The sequence below is a fragment of the Podarcis tiliguerta genome (genome assembly GCF_965153285.1).
Source record: "Podarcis tiliguerta genome assembly, chromosome: 16".
Lineage (NCBI taxonomy): Eukaryota > Metazoa > Chordata > Lepidosauria > Squamata > Lacertidae > Podarcis > Podarcis tiliguerta.
Window position 1 is genome coordinate 40,955,971 of NC_139549.1, and position 15,903 is coordinate 40,971,873.

Sequence of the window (15,903 nt, forward strand, 5' to 3'; positions counted from 1 at the left end):
GCCAATTAGCTTTCTAGCCCAATTCAAAGTGCTGTTTTTGACCTATAAAGCCTTAAATTTGACTCAGGACCGCAACACCTGAAGGTTGGCAGCAAGAGAATGGGCCACAAGACTATTGTGGTTTTTGTTGAAAGGATTAATATATTTGGAAACTGAGAGATTGATGTACTGTTTTATTGCGCATTATTGCCCTACCATGCTCTGCTGTTCTAATGCTGTTGGGATGATGGACATGTTCACTGTGCAAAAGAGGTGCAGAAATAAAGCTACAATCTATGTGCCTGTGTACACTTGCACAGGTAGGTGCGTTGCCACCCAGGACCACCCCCCTGTGCATCTGCAGTTGAAACTCCTGGTATGGCACTGGCTGTGGAAGCAGCCAGATGTTAGGCCCCCGAGGCCAGGAGTCTCTTCGTGGGCAGAACTTGTCAGGTCCAAGCAACCTTGCACATCTCTCGTCAGCAGAGGGTGAGCTGAGACTAACAGATGGGGGGAATACACTCTGTGATCTCACTGGAAGGACAGATCCTGAAGCTGAGGCTCCAATACTTTGGCCACCTCATAAAAAGAGGAGACTCCCTGGAAAATATGCTGATGTTGAGAAAGATTGAGGGCACAAGGAGAAGGGGACGACAGAGGACGAGATGGTGGGACAATGTTCTCGAAACTGCAAACATGAATTTGACGAAACTGAGGGAGGCAGTGGAAGACAGAAGTGCCTGGTGTGCTCTGGTCCATGTGATCACAAAGAGTTGGACATGGCTAAGCAACTAAACAACAACACACTCTGTGATCTCTCTTTCACACACACAAGGCAGGCTTGAGAAACTAGCTCCCCATGTAAGGCATAGAATTCAAAGCCATATTTGTAAATATGAAGAAAATGTAAGTAAAGAACCTTTTTTTCTGCTTCCCAATGGGACGTGTCTTTTATTTACTCTTTTAAGCAATGATAGTGATGTGTGAATGAGACAGAGGTGGTGGAGGAAGGATTGGTTAGATCCAGCTTCCAAGTTTTTAACTCTGCTATATAAACTATAAGCCAGTTTTATTTTTTAAAACCCAAGAGAACTTGCACAGATGTTGTCTCTTGTAGCCTGTAGTGCTGGTGGCAGATGCAGAAGGCACTGGGGAAGCCAAAGTATCAGAAGCCTCTCCCTTCAGCATGTCACAAAGTCTCCAGGGCTTGTGCTACTGAATATGTGTCTAAATGAGAACCAGGACTTGGTGGATAAGTCACTAACTGGATTTATTTTAGTGGCAGCACACAGAGTTATATCCACATTCTGGAAGGACTTAAAAGGTGTGAACTTGAATGCTGGGTAAAGAATGTGGTGTATGGCCCTCGTGGAAAAGCTGACTCACAAAGTAAGACTGGCAGAGGAACGAAGCACAAATATACCTTTGCCTGAGAGGGGTAGAGCTTCAAACTGGGAGGGGTGGCTAACACCCCAGAGGACAGGATCACACTTCAAAACGACCTTGACAGATTAGAGAACTGGGTCAAAACAAGATGAATTTTAACAGGGAGAAATGTAAAGTATTGCACTTGGGCAAAAAAAATGAGAGGCACAGAGGCACAAATACAAGACGGGTGACACTTGGCTTGAGAGCAGTACATGTGAAAAGGATCTAGGAGTCTTGGTTGACCACAAACTTGACATGAGCCAACAGTGTGAAGTGGCAGCTAAAAAAGCCAATGCAATTCTGGGCTGCATCAATAGGAGTATAGCATCTAGATCAAGGGAAGTCATAGTGCCATTGTATTCTGCTCTGGTCAGACCTCACCTGGAGTACTGTGTCCAGTTCTGGGCAGCACAGTTCAAGAAGGACACTGACAAACTGGAACGTGTCCAGAGGAGGGCAACCAAAATGGTCAAAGGCCTGGAAATGATGCCTTATGAGGAACGGCTAAGGGAGCTGGGCATGTTTAGCCTGGAGAAGAGGAGGTTAAGGGGGGATATGATAGCCATGTTCAAATATATAAAAGGATGCCACATAGAGGAGGGAGAAAGGTTGTTTTCTGCTGCTCCAGAGAAGCGGACACGGAGCAATGGATCCAAACTACAAGAAAGAAGATTCCACCTAAACATTAGGAAGAACTTCCTGACAGTAAGAGCTGTTCGACAGTGGAATTTGCTGCCAAGGAGTGTGGTGGAGTCTCCTTCTTTGGAGGTCTTTAAGCAGAGGCTTGACAACCATATGTCAGGAATGCTCTGATGGTGTTTCCTGCTTGGCAGGGGGTTGGACTCGATGGCCCTTGTGGTCTCTTCCAACTCTATGATTCTATGATTTTGTTTACAAATTCTCCAGAAAACCGAAGACCAATTTCAGAGGTTTAAACTAACTTGTGGATCACTTAATAAAGAAGATGTGTACCATTGCAAGTTGTGGTTTTAATACGAGAATTCAGATTTTAATAATGTATTTTGGGGGTATCTAGGGAAATAAAAAAAACTTTTCCCCAGCTGTCAGATGCTTCAACTGCACTAGAGTGGTTATTTTTCTAATGAAAAAATATACACATATAAAATCAACTCAATAAGATAACTATATATATTATAAAGTTCAGTTATAATATATAAACCATATATATTATATATATGTTATATATATATATATATATTATATATATATATATATTATATATATATTATGTATATGTTCGCACACAAAGTTTAGAAATAACCTTATTCTTTTTAAAAAGATCTGCTGCTAGTTTCATTGGATTGGGGCATCTGAGCAACGAGGTTTCAACCTTCCTTTCTTAATGTTGCTTCTCTGAAAAAATCTGTTTTTCTTTGGAAGGATAAGAAAATTACCATGCATGCAACACAGCATTTTTTCCCATGTGGCATGTACTGAAAAGTCATAGATGAAGACAGCAGCAGCAGCAGTAGGGAGACTGGGTGCAGTTACCTGCTATTAAACAGATACAGAAGTATGATAAATTGTCTAAGGCAGTGCCAAGAAGATACACTGGTTTGGTATATCCATAAAATAAGGGCTGGGAACATTGGTGGGCTTGGATAGAATGCCTGAGTCATAAATGGTGTCAACATGTGCATTGTAGGGGAGGGGATGACATAGGCCTACTTTTGGGAAGTCATCAGGTATTGGAGCAGGCAAACATTTTCCCGTTTCTAGGTTCAGATGTCTTATAAAGGGTTCACATCATGGTATTTCTTGCTCCTACTGGAACCTTAAGCGGCTAGCTTCCCACCTCTCTCTTCCCACCTCTTATCAGTGCAATCTGATGCATGTCTACTCAGAAGGAAGTGCTACTGCATTAATGGGGCTCACTTCCAGGTAAGTGTGTATAGGACTGCAGTTTAAAACTCTCAAAGGTTTGTCTTAGAGCAGGGATAACTGACCTGGGACTATCCAGATTTTGCTGGGAGTTGGGAGGCCAACAACATCTGGAAGGCACCTGGCTACCTACACCTGCCTGAGACACAAGTAAGAGCACTTGCTTCTCACACCCAAATTTCCCTTAGCAAACCTGATGAAAAACCATTGCACCCTAATAAGATGATAAAAAACATGTTTAGCACTGAGTGATGAGGACAAACAAAAAGAGCAGAACCTGTCATCACAGAGCCGACTTAACACTTTCTTGGGCATGGTTCCAGTTCAACCTCTGCACTCACTGCAGAATTTTTATTTGTTTACTTACCCACTTATATGCCCAAATGGCTTGTAAGCAGTTTGGCATTCTGGGTTTTGTAATCTCAAAGAAAAAGAAAAACAACACAGGTGACAAGAGAATAACCGTTTTATTAAAGCTACAGTACACTCCGTTTAGTTTAATACTGATTTCCCTGCTTTTTTCCCTAACCCTTTTATACATTCATTACTCCAAATTTCCAACAATTACATTAAATTGTACTCATATGCCAAATACTGTCTGTAATCTGGAGGAAAAATACATCAGAGGTGCGCATATATATATATATATATATATGTATATATACATACACACACACACACATACACACAAAGTTTACAAGAGTTAAATTCCTCTAATGTACAGAGAGCAGGGAACATATAGCTTCTCTTTTTTACATTTGTTTTTGAGACATTCAAAAGAAGAGAGACCTAAACCAGCTTAAGCGGCGTCACCTTGACTTGGGTTCAGTGGCCCACAGCATTAACGCCATCAGAAATTTTACATCCACTTCAATGCATGGCACGATTTCACCCATAACAGCACAAGCCTGTTGGTTTTACATTTTCTTCATTTCAAGGGTTTTTTTTGCTTCTTAGAAAATCCATAATTCTTAAATATTGAATTTTCTGTTTTACATTCATCTGGAACTAAATTCAGACCAAGGGGGAAATAAATAAATTATTTGTTCATTTAAAAAGTCTTGATTTGTGAATGGGCTTTAATAAAAACCTTTTACAGGATACAAATTTGCTGATTTTTTTTCTTTTTTTGCAAACACACACAAAATAAACTCAGTCAGAAAAAATCTCCCAAGATTGAGGCTATCTAAAGTTATTAAATCAAGTGACTGTGCTGTGCACAAAGATCCTCTGAGGAGTTCAGATGAAAAGAAGCACTAAAGACAACAAGAATTTTTCAAAATATAAACCTTTTTCTTAAATATATTTATATATGTACTTATTATGTACAACTCTACAGAAGCTGAAAGAACGTGGAAAGGGAGGTCCGTCCATGTGCGCAGCTTAGAGGCTTTGTTATAAAAAGTTTCTGCACAGTAGCTTGTTGGCTTACCTGCTTCATGATATTTTTCTAAACAAAATTTCACACCATTAAGAAATCTTGCTGAAATAAAGGCACTACTGATCTCTAGGTAGTGCACCAGAGCTCACATATTCTTTGAACAAGAGATAACTGAGCAGTTGAAAATAATAAAGAAGAGCTCATCTCTTAACTCATTCCAGTGTTGAAAACTTTACAAAATCTAAAAACGTACAACTGCAGCTTTAAGAGCATAGTGCAAATATGAAAATTAACAGCATAATTTTAAGGTCTTTAAATAAGCTAAAACATAACCTAGAGTGTTGCTGTTTCCCCCTTACAGCTAAACAACATGACATATGGGAAGTTCCTCTTTAAAGATAATGCAAACCCAGAAGTTGGAAAAGAAAATGGCAGCAATCTGCCTAGTAAATTATTTATTTCTATTTTCATTTAACTTAGGGCGGTATAAAGTTATTTTGCTATGGAAGACCAAAATATCTCTATGTCTGTTGGTTGTGAAGAGGCTGGGGAGGGCAAGAGTGGCTGTCCTTTTCTTTCCGGCGCCATCAGCCCCTCAATGGCTGGGGGTGGACATGGTCCGACTAATGCACAGAGCAAAGTTTCTTTTCCCTGGTCCTCTCCTGCATCAGAAGGTCTCGTCGTCATTGCAATTTGTAGCCCAGTGCCCAAACACTTCGCAGATTTCGCAATAGGGGCGCTCTTCCTTTCGGCTGCCATGGTGAGTCGAATGTGGAGGTTCGTCTAGCGCCTGTGCTTGAGTTGGACAATCTTCAGTGTCATGGAGATCAAAACAGTCACAAATGTCACAGAAAAGGCGAGGCTTCTTCTTGATTTGGTTTTCTTCCTCACTGCCAAGATCAAAATTTGATAAGTAAGACTAGAATTTCATTATGTTTTTACTGAGAACAGTGATTCTAAAGAGACAGGAAATCTATAGGAAGGAAGGAAGGAAGGAAGGAAGGAAGGAAGGAAGGAAGGAAGGAAGGAAGGAAGGAAGGAATAATACCCCGCCCATCCGGCCGAGTTTCCCCAGCCACTCTGGGCGGCTCCCAATTGAGTGTTAAAAACAATACCGCATTAAATATTAAAAACTTCCCTAAACATCGCTGCCTTCAGATCAAAACACTTCCTGCTTTTGTACTGATTTGGGAAGGTTTGGGCCAGCAGGCAAGATCATCTGCCTTTTAATTACTGCTTGTTGTGAACTGCAGAGATTTCAACGTATTTACGGGGGGGGGGGGGGGGGATAGGGATACAAACAGTCTGAAATTCACACCAAGGTTTTAGACTAATTTAAAAGAGGATTGCCCCATGTCCTTGACTAGTCTGGGAGTCATGCACTAAAGAGAAACAGGGTTAAAATCTTAACTTGTCTATATCCTTGACAATTGTGGGTCAAAGTTTCAGCGAGTCTCAGATGGGGTAGCTGTTAACTCACTTCCTGCCATCTGTATGTGGGAATCAAATTCACTGGGCTGGAGGAAGACAAAGCTCTATCCACACTGGCACCATGAAAACAGTGGCTTAATCATGACACTCAGCTTAGTAAAGATGAACAGTAAATCAAGGTGCATGATGTGAATTAGTAGTGACATAGCCATAGCATTTAAAAATCCTTTCTGGGCACTCAGAGGTTCCTCAGAAGCTTGTCAAGTGTTTGTCAATTAGAAGGTCAATACTGGTGAAATAACTCCCCAAAGATAGCCTGCCCACCATAACTGTGTGATGCACAGTTGCAGGGAGACCCTGGGTGTCATATCTGAGGTCATCTCTCAATTGACCTAGTGGCCATGGGGAGGTCTAAAATGCTCACTCTGTGAGCCCCATGAACGGAGTGTGCACTCTGCAGATGGCCCAAGATCCCTTGCAGTGCCAAGGTTCTTCAATAGGGTTACTTGCAAGTATACAGTTTGAAAACCACAGTAATACTTCAGGAATTTCTGGCTGGCATTTGATGAGGCCAGTTCAACAGCCTCAATGCTAAAATGCTACCAAGATTTCCAGCTGATATTGTAAGTAACCAACCTGTCATAATTAATAGCTTCTTCCTCATTGCCGTTGAGTGCTGCCTCAGACATCATTTCCACTTTCAATTTCAGTTCTTCATTTTTCCTTTGAAGATCCACGATCACTGAATTTAGAAAGTCAATCTGAAGGGTACATGGTGGAAGAAAGAAGAGACAGGATTATAAACTCAGACAGGATTATAAACTCAGCTGAAGGTTTTAAAAAATACAGCATGTGATGTAAGCAATGAATAGGGCAGAAACTGGGCACAGAAAGAAATTGTGCTGACTTAATTTATACATAGAATGCTTGTAACTTTTATTTTTAAACATAGAACACTTTTAAGCATTAAACAAATATTAATAAATGTATGTAGAGGAGTGAATTGTCAGAGCTGGAAAACCGTAATGCACAGGATAGCAATTCTCTTAGATAAACATGTTTTGCTCTGATGACCTGTTTCTAGTATCATGACAGATTCTGTTTCCATTTTCTCAACACTATGCATATTTTATACTCCCCTATTGTGCTCCCTCCCTTGTTTCTAAACCAAACGAAAAACCTTTCATAAAGGGGAATTTTTCCAGCCCCCTGGAACATTTTGGTTGTCTGCTTCTGGGTCTTTTCTAAGGAGACCTGTCAACTTATCCTGTGATAGCCAAGCTCACTTGGGAGTCTTTGGCGAGGGACTTGATCACACCTTCCAGGATACACTCCACATGCTTAGAGAACCAGATGCCTGTGAGAAGCCCATCCGCAGGGGATGAAGGCAGCAGCCGGGGACACAGAGGCTCCATGGAGCCACCATGACAAGGAACTGCTTCCGCTCTTCACAATCTCTCTAGTCGCCCAAGTCACTGACAACCACTGTGTCTTGCTTCAGTGAATTCCATAAATTCTGCAGCGTGTGATGTAATTTCTTTTGTCTGTTCCGAATCTACTGCCAATTCATTTTATTGGATTACCCCATATTCAAATCTTATGGACCATGGAGGATCCCTTTCCCCACACACTAGTTATTCACTCTTTCCACAACGTACATAAACTTACAGACCTCTGTCACATCTTCTGTTAGTCACCTTGTGACTAAACCAGGGGTAGCTGGGCCATAAGCAGCATTGACCAACAATCCTGAGAGCTGAAGTGTAAAAGTGGATGTGGCCAATTTTAATTTTTGTATGACTGGCAAGCCACAAAAAAAACTTTTGGCATCAAAGAAACTATGGGAGCACTCAGCAAAATAGAAAAGAAAAATGTAAATGATTTTTTTTTAATTACTGGGATGCTTTGGGGGCAAAAAGAAAAGTGTTTCGCATCAGAAGACCTGTGGGAGCACCCAGAAAAAAACAGAAAAGTGTGTGTGTGTGTGTGTGTACCTGGAGTCTTTGTGGGGCAGAACAAGGCTTTTGGCATCACAGCAGGGGAGCACTAAAAGCAGTCAAAACTTGGCTTTAAGAAGGTAATTTATATTTTTTTAAAAAAATTACTAATTTTTGTTTTGGGGCCAAAAAATCCATTTGCTTAAATTAAAAGCCCCCAAAGCTGCAACCTTTTTGTGTCGGAGAATTCCCAATATTTTTTTAAAAAACTGCCCTTTGTTTATTCCAATGGGTCTCCCCCCCCCCCCATGATATCTCTTTGAATATATGACACCCCCAAGTACTGTCCTCTGGCAGATTTCCTTAATAGTTAACCCTGGTGGTTCAGTATCCAAAAGGCTTGCATCCTTCTAGGACAGGTGTCAATTTATTCATGTAGTGCAGAATAGTGCAGGTTTCCTCCTTTACTTGGGTACAATCAAGGAGAACAAAAACCTGGCTCTTCTGCATGGGCCCTGTCTCTCTGGGCTGTTTTATATACAGTTTATGCTGCTCTGCAGGACCACTGGGTGCACTGCAAAGTGTAGTACCAGTGAGACTGCAGCCACCTGCACTGGGTCTAGAAAATCCTGTTGGCACCCCATAGCTCAGGGTGAGCTCTGGAAGCAAGAGCTGGGGTTTACCCCCCACCCTGAAAGTGGCCCTAAATATGCATCTATCCATATCAATTAGCGTATGCCATTTTTCTGCAACCTTGTGCCATGGGCCTGTGCCCCTAAGCTTAAACAGCTAGCACCCCCCTGTCTCTTTGCACTAAAGAGAGGACTATTCCTCTTACAGAAGGCAAAGCAGAGGAGAACTATGGGGCAGCCGCACAAGGGATAAGACAGTGAGAACTGCCCACAGCAAAAAGCTTGAAACTGACAAAGCTATTTAAAAAAGGAGAGAAAGTGGAAACAAACCATGTGCTGATTGGAGAAAAACGTTCCCAGAGGCGGATGAAAGCAAGGGAAGGTGGGGGAAGAAAAAGCAAGCAAGCATTAGTATGTTAATTATACTATAGTTGTAATTAAGCCTATGTGAAGTGTATTACACTGAAGAAGTCCCGGCAGATACCATATCTAAGCTTGCCCTTCCAACCTTTTACCCCAGTTTGGGTGGTGAAGCTGCAGCCGGGAAAAGGGGCTTCCCAGGGATTTCAGGGGGGCCAGCGCAGGAGCCTCTCTTCCCAGTGCAGCTGCTCTCTCTCTGCTCTGCAGAGCTGGGCTTCTCTAAAGGTCCAATTAACTTTCCACACCAAAGGGGACGAGTGTGCTCTTTGTCCCTGAGTCAGCAGGAGACCATTGTGTATCGGCTTATTTGTGTGTGTTTTCATTCTTCTTGCGTGGTGTGTCAGACCCTCAAAGTGTTCCTATTTTCCAGGGATGTCCCTCACTTAGAGAAGCTGCTCCGGTTTCTGATTTGATCCCGGAATGTCCCACTTTTCCTTGGGATGTCCCTATTTTCATTGGAGAAATGTTGGAGGGCAGGGAGATATGTGACCCCCCAAGCTGAAGGCAATCCTGTATAAGGAAGAGTTTTTTTAATGTTTAATGTTTTATTATGTTTTTATATATATGGGCAGGTGCCCAGAGTGGCTGGGGCAACCCAGTAAGATGTATGGGGTATAAACAGTAAGATTATCATTATGGAATGGGATGTCCCTATTTTCATCAGAGAAATGTTGGAGGGTGTGTGTGAGCCCTGAGTCTGTGTGTGCATGTCGGCCTTTGTGGGGTGTGTGTGAGGGAGACAGTGGGATACAGTCACTCTTGCTGTATCCAAAAAAAGAAGCCTGTAAAATCTGCTGAGCTGGTAGCTATCAGTTCCTAATGAAACTCATCACCAGGCTGGGTGATATTAGGTTTTTAACGTTGCATCACCAGTCAAACACTGTGGTTTGGCGATATACCGCGATGCTGAAAAAAAGCTGCATTGGCCCCATCCCTTGAGGTGCTGGGTAAACTGCCACAGCTCTCACCACAGGAGCTGAGGCTCTTTCACCCCAAAGCCTTGCAGGTTGGGGCCAATGCAGCTGGCCTAAGTCCGCTGCTCAGCTTGTGGGGAGGCTCCCGCCTGACAGCCAAGTGAGCCAGACCACGGCCCAAGATGGAGGGAGCCCTGACAGGCTCCGCCAGCAGGCCTCCTTTGCCTTTGCTGGCAATGGGAAGGGGGCAGGCAAGCAACCTCCTTCTCCTTGGAGAAAGAGGCCGCTTGCTTGCCCCCCACCCAGCTGAGGGAGCCCCAGTCCTTCTCCCGCTTGCGCACTAGCAGCTGGGGAGTGGGAGCAGTTAAGGAGCGCCCCTGCACCACCAATGTATCCTGCGAGCTGGTGGCGGGTCTTCTTGGCTGAGGAGAGCCAGTGAGGAGAGGACAGCTGGCTCTCCTCAGCCAAGCAGTTTAATGACGCATAGGGAGGAACAAGCTGTATTGGCGCCTCACCAATGCAGCTTGATTCTCCCTCTGTGCTGGCCTGAGGGACCAACCATGATGTCGGTTTCACTCAGTGGTATATCGCTGGTGAAACCGCCGTGGCTCCTGAGTCCCATTGCCTCCAGCACCCGGTTTCTCCAGCTTGTTTCTCCTTTGCTGTGCTGGGTACTGGAGGGGCTCAGGAGCAGCGGCAGTTTCACCAGCCATATACCACTGAGTGAAGTCACCATCGCAGTCTGGCCCTCATACTGGTCCTGGGCAATATGTCAATATATCACCCAGGCCTACTCGCTGCCTTTTACCCAAGACAGATGCTTGGTAGTCAGTCTGCTCTGATTTGCAGCAGCTCTCCAGAGCCTAAGCCAATGATGGGCGCAGGGACCTGGACCCAGGACCTTCTCCATGCCACAAAAGTGGTCTGTTGCTGAGCTGCGGCCCCTCCCCATTCCAGTATGGGTGGAAAGGATCCAGCATAAAAGGAATCAGGGTGCAGTGATTTTGCATATTATGGGGCAGGATTAGAAATTGATATGGATATGTTCTACCCGGACACTGAGGTCCAGCGCTGAGGGCCTTCTGGTGGTTCCTTCACTGCGAGAAGCCAAGTTACAGGGAACCAGGCAGAGGGTAGTGGCACCCTCCCTATGGAACGCTCTCCCTTCAGATGTCAAAGAGAACAACTACTACCAGACTTTTAGAAGACATCTGAAGGCAGCCCTGTTTAGGGAAGCTTTTAATGTTTGATGCATTACTGTATTTTAACATTTTGTTGGAAGCCGCCCAGCCAGAAGGGTGGGGTATAAATTAATTATTATTATTATTATTTGGTTTTGGAGGCAATTTCTAATGTCTGATAATGCAATAATTCTACTCAAATACTTTCTGATCTGAGAAACGACAAATCTCGCTGCTGATGTTAGGCCCAGCTCTTACTCCTGAGACGTAGATTAAGTCACTGGGCCCAGAGAAGGGTCGGAAGGGAAGAGACGTGGTTCCACTACCAGAAATTAAGTACACCTGAGCAGCTCCTACATCCAGCCATACCTTATTCACCCCCACCAGTGACTCATCCTTCACTCAGCCAGACAGGCACCACCATCTCTGGGATGCTGCCCTACCGATCACTCTTTCACAGGTTGATTTTCTTTACGCAAATTAAGACATCATTTCCCCCCCCCTCCCCATCAGAAACAAATGAGGTAGGAGTCATCCCATGTTAATCGTACACGTAACCAACCCGTGAAATGTTGCTTTGCAGCTGTCTATTTCTGCATGGGGCCAAGAGGGTATAAGAAATACCTGGCTTTCTTTGTTATTTTCATCCTGGAGGGCATCACTGGCTGTGTCATCTTAGAAAAGAAGAAGAAAAAAACACATATGAAAATATTTCCAGCAAATAATCATTACTTATGTGCTGATACAACTGGAATTTAGGAGAGAACCAGGGGGGCGGGGAGAGAAATGGAGGGATATGAGAGAAGGGAGAGAAAGAAAAGGAAATCTGGCCTCATATCTATACTCTGATAAAACTTCCAGATTGGAGTATTGTAGTGAGCTGTACCTAAGACTGCCCCTGGAGGCTACACAAAATCTTCATGCCTGCTTTGAAACTGTAGTGTGGGTTACTGGTCTGGTTCTGAGCACATTTCAAGCTCCTCATTCTTACCTTTAAAGCTCAAAATGGCATGAAGGGACTAGGATACTTGGTTCTGCAAGAACCTGCCCATATATTAGGACAATGTTTGAAAACCCTGCTCCAAATCTCTTGCCTTCGGAAGTGATGTCTGAGGTGACCAGGGAATACTCTGCCATCTTTATTGAACCATGTAAAGAATTTACAAGGTTTTATTTTAGATCTTTTTTAAACCTGGTGCTCCATATGTTTTTATTTGATTCCTCAGCTATAAAATGCTGCATTCTGTGACTTATTTTTCAAAGTATTTTGAAATCATAATCAGATCTCAAAGTGATTAGCTTACTAGAGTGAGTTAACAATAAATAAAATACAATTTTTGTTATAAGTGAACTTGATTGTTCAAGGAAAAGTAAAAGTACCAATTTAAACCACACACAAATCCCATATTCCTTTTAACAAAGGAGCAAATGCAGCAAAGTTGGAGTGATTTTGCAAAAGGAACATGGTTGAACCAAAAAACAGTTCCGGCTGCAAGTGATACTCTTGATGCAAACCCAAGTTGGTCTACAAGTTAGTACTGCAGAGCATATTACATGGTGGGTGGTGTGATGGTGGTGAAAGGACTTAAACACAGACATGCAACAGGAGTGATGCATTGGATGGCAATATGAGGAAAAAATACTCCTCCCAAATTATCTGAAACCATATTATCCCATCTCTCTGTTAAATGAATTTACTAGGTCAGGGGTCTGCAACCTTTAAGACAAAAAGAGCCACTTGGACCCTTTTCCGGGGGAAAAAAAAAATTGGGAGCCGCAAAACAAGCCAAAAGTAAATAACCACGCATTCTTCCCCTTCCCCCATTCTCTCTCTTTTCCCTGAGTCTATTTCAGATAGCAAAGAGGGGTATGGTACCTCTCATATCCATTTTTTGCAAAGCACAATGTGCATAGAGGGCATTATACAAATTAATACATAGAAAAGTGTCTGTCCCTCCCTGCAGTTCAACTCCCTCTCTTTTTACTAACAGCACATATCCATTCCTTCTGCTGGTGCAACTTTCTCATCATTTCTACATAGCAGCATTTATAAACCAGTGCCAGAGAAACTGGGTGAAAGGAAGGTGAGAGGGAAGAGATATGAATATTTATGTGTGTGTATGTATACATACATACACCTACACAATTACAGGTTTGAAGCCAACTTAAAATAAAAAGAGCTGGTAAGCAAAGGAATTCCATGGGATCCGGGGACATGTCAGCTAATACTCTTCCCTTTCTTCTTCATTTGCTTGTCTCTGCAGCAAATCTCGAGGGGGGAGGGGGAAGGGAGAAGGGGGAAATCCCGCATGCAGGATTTTGGTGCCTAACAGCCCCCCCCCTCTGCAATTGCTCTCATGCTCCCCCGCCTCTCCTGCTGGCTACCTCTGGACCCCCTCCTCGTCGTAATTCACCCCTTCCTCCCTGACAGGGAGGGCGCGCCCATTTTGTGGTTCACCTCAGGTGCTCTCCCTCAACTCGCCGGCCACTCAGAGGCAAGGCACGGAAAAGGATCCCGAAGCACCACCGCCACCCCTCACACAAAAACCCCCCGCCCCGCCATTTCCCTCCAGCGCGCGCGCGCTCTCTCCCTCGCCTCAGGTGCCTCGCGCGCAGGGCTGAGGAGAGCGTGCCCTGGGAGAGTGTTCCCACTCGCCGCCGCCGCTGCCCGTCCCCGGGGGAAGCTACGAGCCATGAAGCTGCCTGGCAGAACTTCCCTCCGGCAGCAGAAGCAGCAGCAGCAGCAGCAGCCCTTCTCCGGCCACTGCCGCCTCCTCCTCCATCCCAGCAGCCGCCGCCTCTCGAGCTCTCAAGCCGGCTCGGCTGCCCAGCTCCATCCCCCTCCTCTTTCTGGTGCTTCTACTTTTCCTCTCAGGGTCCCCGACGATCTGCGGAGCCGCGGCAAAGGTGTAAAAGAGCCGCATGCGGCTCCGGAGCCGCAGGTTGCCGACCTCTGTACTAGGTGCATGGAGTCTCATGCTACTTAACAGTATGGCAATATCAGCATTAAACTGATAATCAAAGTCTCTGACTATTGAAATGCCTTGCTTATTTCTGAGGGTGCTTTGATAAATGAATATGGGGACCATTATTTCAGGTTCCAGAGTTTCAAAGCCTGCAAGTTATAAATCTGAAACCAAATGCCTGCAAACCTATTGTTTGAAAATCCATGCATGAACAGCTGAAGTAGCCCCACTTATCTAAGGCAGGGAACTGACCAGCAGTATCATTATGCCAATAGGTGCAAATGTACAGAGTAAGATGATTGTCACCACACGTGACAACCACACATTCTGAGCAGTTTATTCCGTGATTACATGCTCACTGTGGCAACCCTTGGGAGAATGGTAATCTGTGTTCGCTCTCCAATTAGAACAGGAGATGGTCATGGTTGCAGAGTGGACATCGGGGAGGGAAGGGAATTCAGGTCTATAAATTACACATCCACTCAAGCTGTTAAACTACCACCATGTGGTAACATTCTCACTGTTGAGTGCAATATTAGGTTCAAGGGCTCCTAAAGAGCTACAACCCCAAAGGGCTTCTCCTACTTTGTTTCCAAAGATACAGAAACATATTTGAGTGCTACAGAATATAAGACATTTATTTAGGATTCTGTTGCTGCTGGAATCCAGTGATGGCCCTTTCACATCCCAAAGGTTATCAAGCGGTAACACCAACCACCTACGTAATGTGGCATCTCACCCCTAACTGAACTAACAAGTCACTTAAGTGATGCAGGTTTTTACCACCACATGAAGGGACTTAACTCTGTCATCCGATGGGATCTGAGATGCCATATACCCTGCAGCCAACTCACTTTCAGCGAGCTGCACAGTGAAGATACAGCCAGCAGACCAGAGCTGGTTTTACCTGAGGAGCCACGTGGCTGTTTCTGGCTCTCTCTGAGCTTCTGCTCCAGGTTCTTTACTTTTAGTTCAAGTTTCAACTTATCAGACTCCAGAGACTGAACTACGGAATGCAAATTCCTCGCAGTGGCATTCTCTCCACGGAGCACGGTCACCTGCAAAAGGTAAACAAAGAGAGGATGCGGTGGCTCATGGGAGGTAATCCTTTTCAGCCCGAGGGCCACATTCTTTGGTCGGGAACCTTTCAGGATCCATAAGCACTTTCTGCTACTTCCCTTTCCATGCCCACAAATTCCTCTGCGCTTCTTCTTCTTCTTCTTCTTTTTTGGCTGTGCGCGTAAATATTTACGGAATGCTCCTGAACTGAGGAATATATACATACTTCTGATCCCTCAGATTTGAGCAAAATTTGAACACTGCACAAGGAAACTACATAAAAAAAATTATACACCAGAAATATTGAAAAGTGTGTGCTGAGAATTTACAATCGCTTTCATTTCTTTTTCAGCATTTTAGTAAGGGTGTTGTTTTATTATTATTATTATTAATAATTTATTATTTATACCCCGCCCATCTGGCTGAGTTTCCCCAGCCATTCTGGGCGGCTCCCAATCGAGTGTTAAAAACAATACAGCATTAAATATTAAAAACTTCCCTCAACAGGGATGTCAGATGTCTTTTAAAAATAGGATAGCTGCTTATTTCCTTGACATCTGGTGGGAGGGCGTTCCACAGGGCAGGCACCACTATTGAGAAGGCCCTCTGTCTGGTTCCCTGTAACCTCATTCTCGCAATGAGGGAACTGCTAGAAGGCCCTCGGCGATGGATC

The 15,903-nt window shown here is 44.1% G+C and overlaps 1 protein-coding gene across 40 annotated transcripts in view; it reads right to left on the minus strand.

Annotated features, from left to right (window-relative positions):
* Positions 1-3,757: 3,757 nt before the first annotated feature.
* Positions 3,758-15,903, minus strand: part of CLIP1 (CAP-Gly domain containing linker protein 1) — a 102,810-nt gene continuing 90,664 nt past the window's right edge. For all 40 annotated transcript variants that reach the window (XM_083418988.1, XM_083418983.1, XM_083419006.1 and 37 more), the window contains 4 exons: positions 15,079-15,229; positions 11,830-11,879; positions 6,758-6,882; positions 3,758-5,580 (listed from right to left, as the gene is read on the minus strand). In XM_083418988.1, coding sequence (XP_083275114.1) covers positions 5,358-5,580; positions 6,758-6,882; positions 11,830-11,879; positions 15,079-15,229 — 549 coding nt within the window. In that variant the 3' untranslated portion in view covers positions 3,758-5,357. The remainder of the gene's footprint in view (positions 5,581-6,757; positions 6,883-11,829; positions 11,880-15,078; positions 15,230-15,903) is intronic.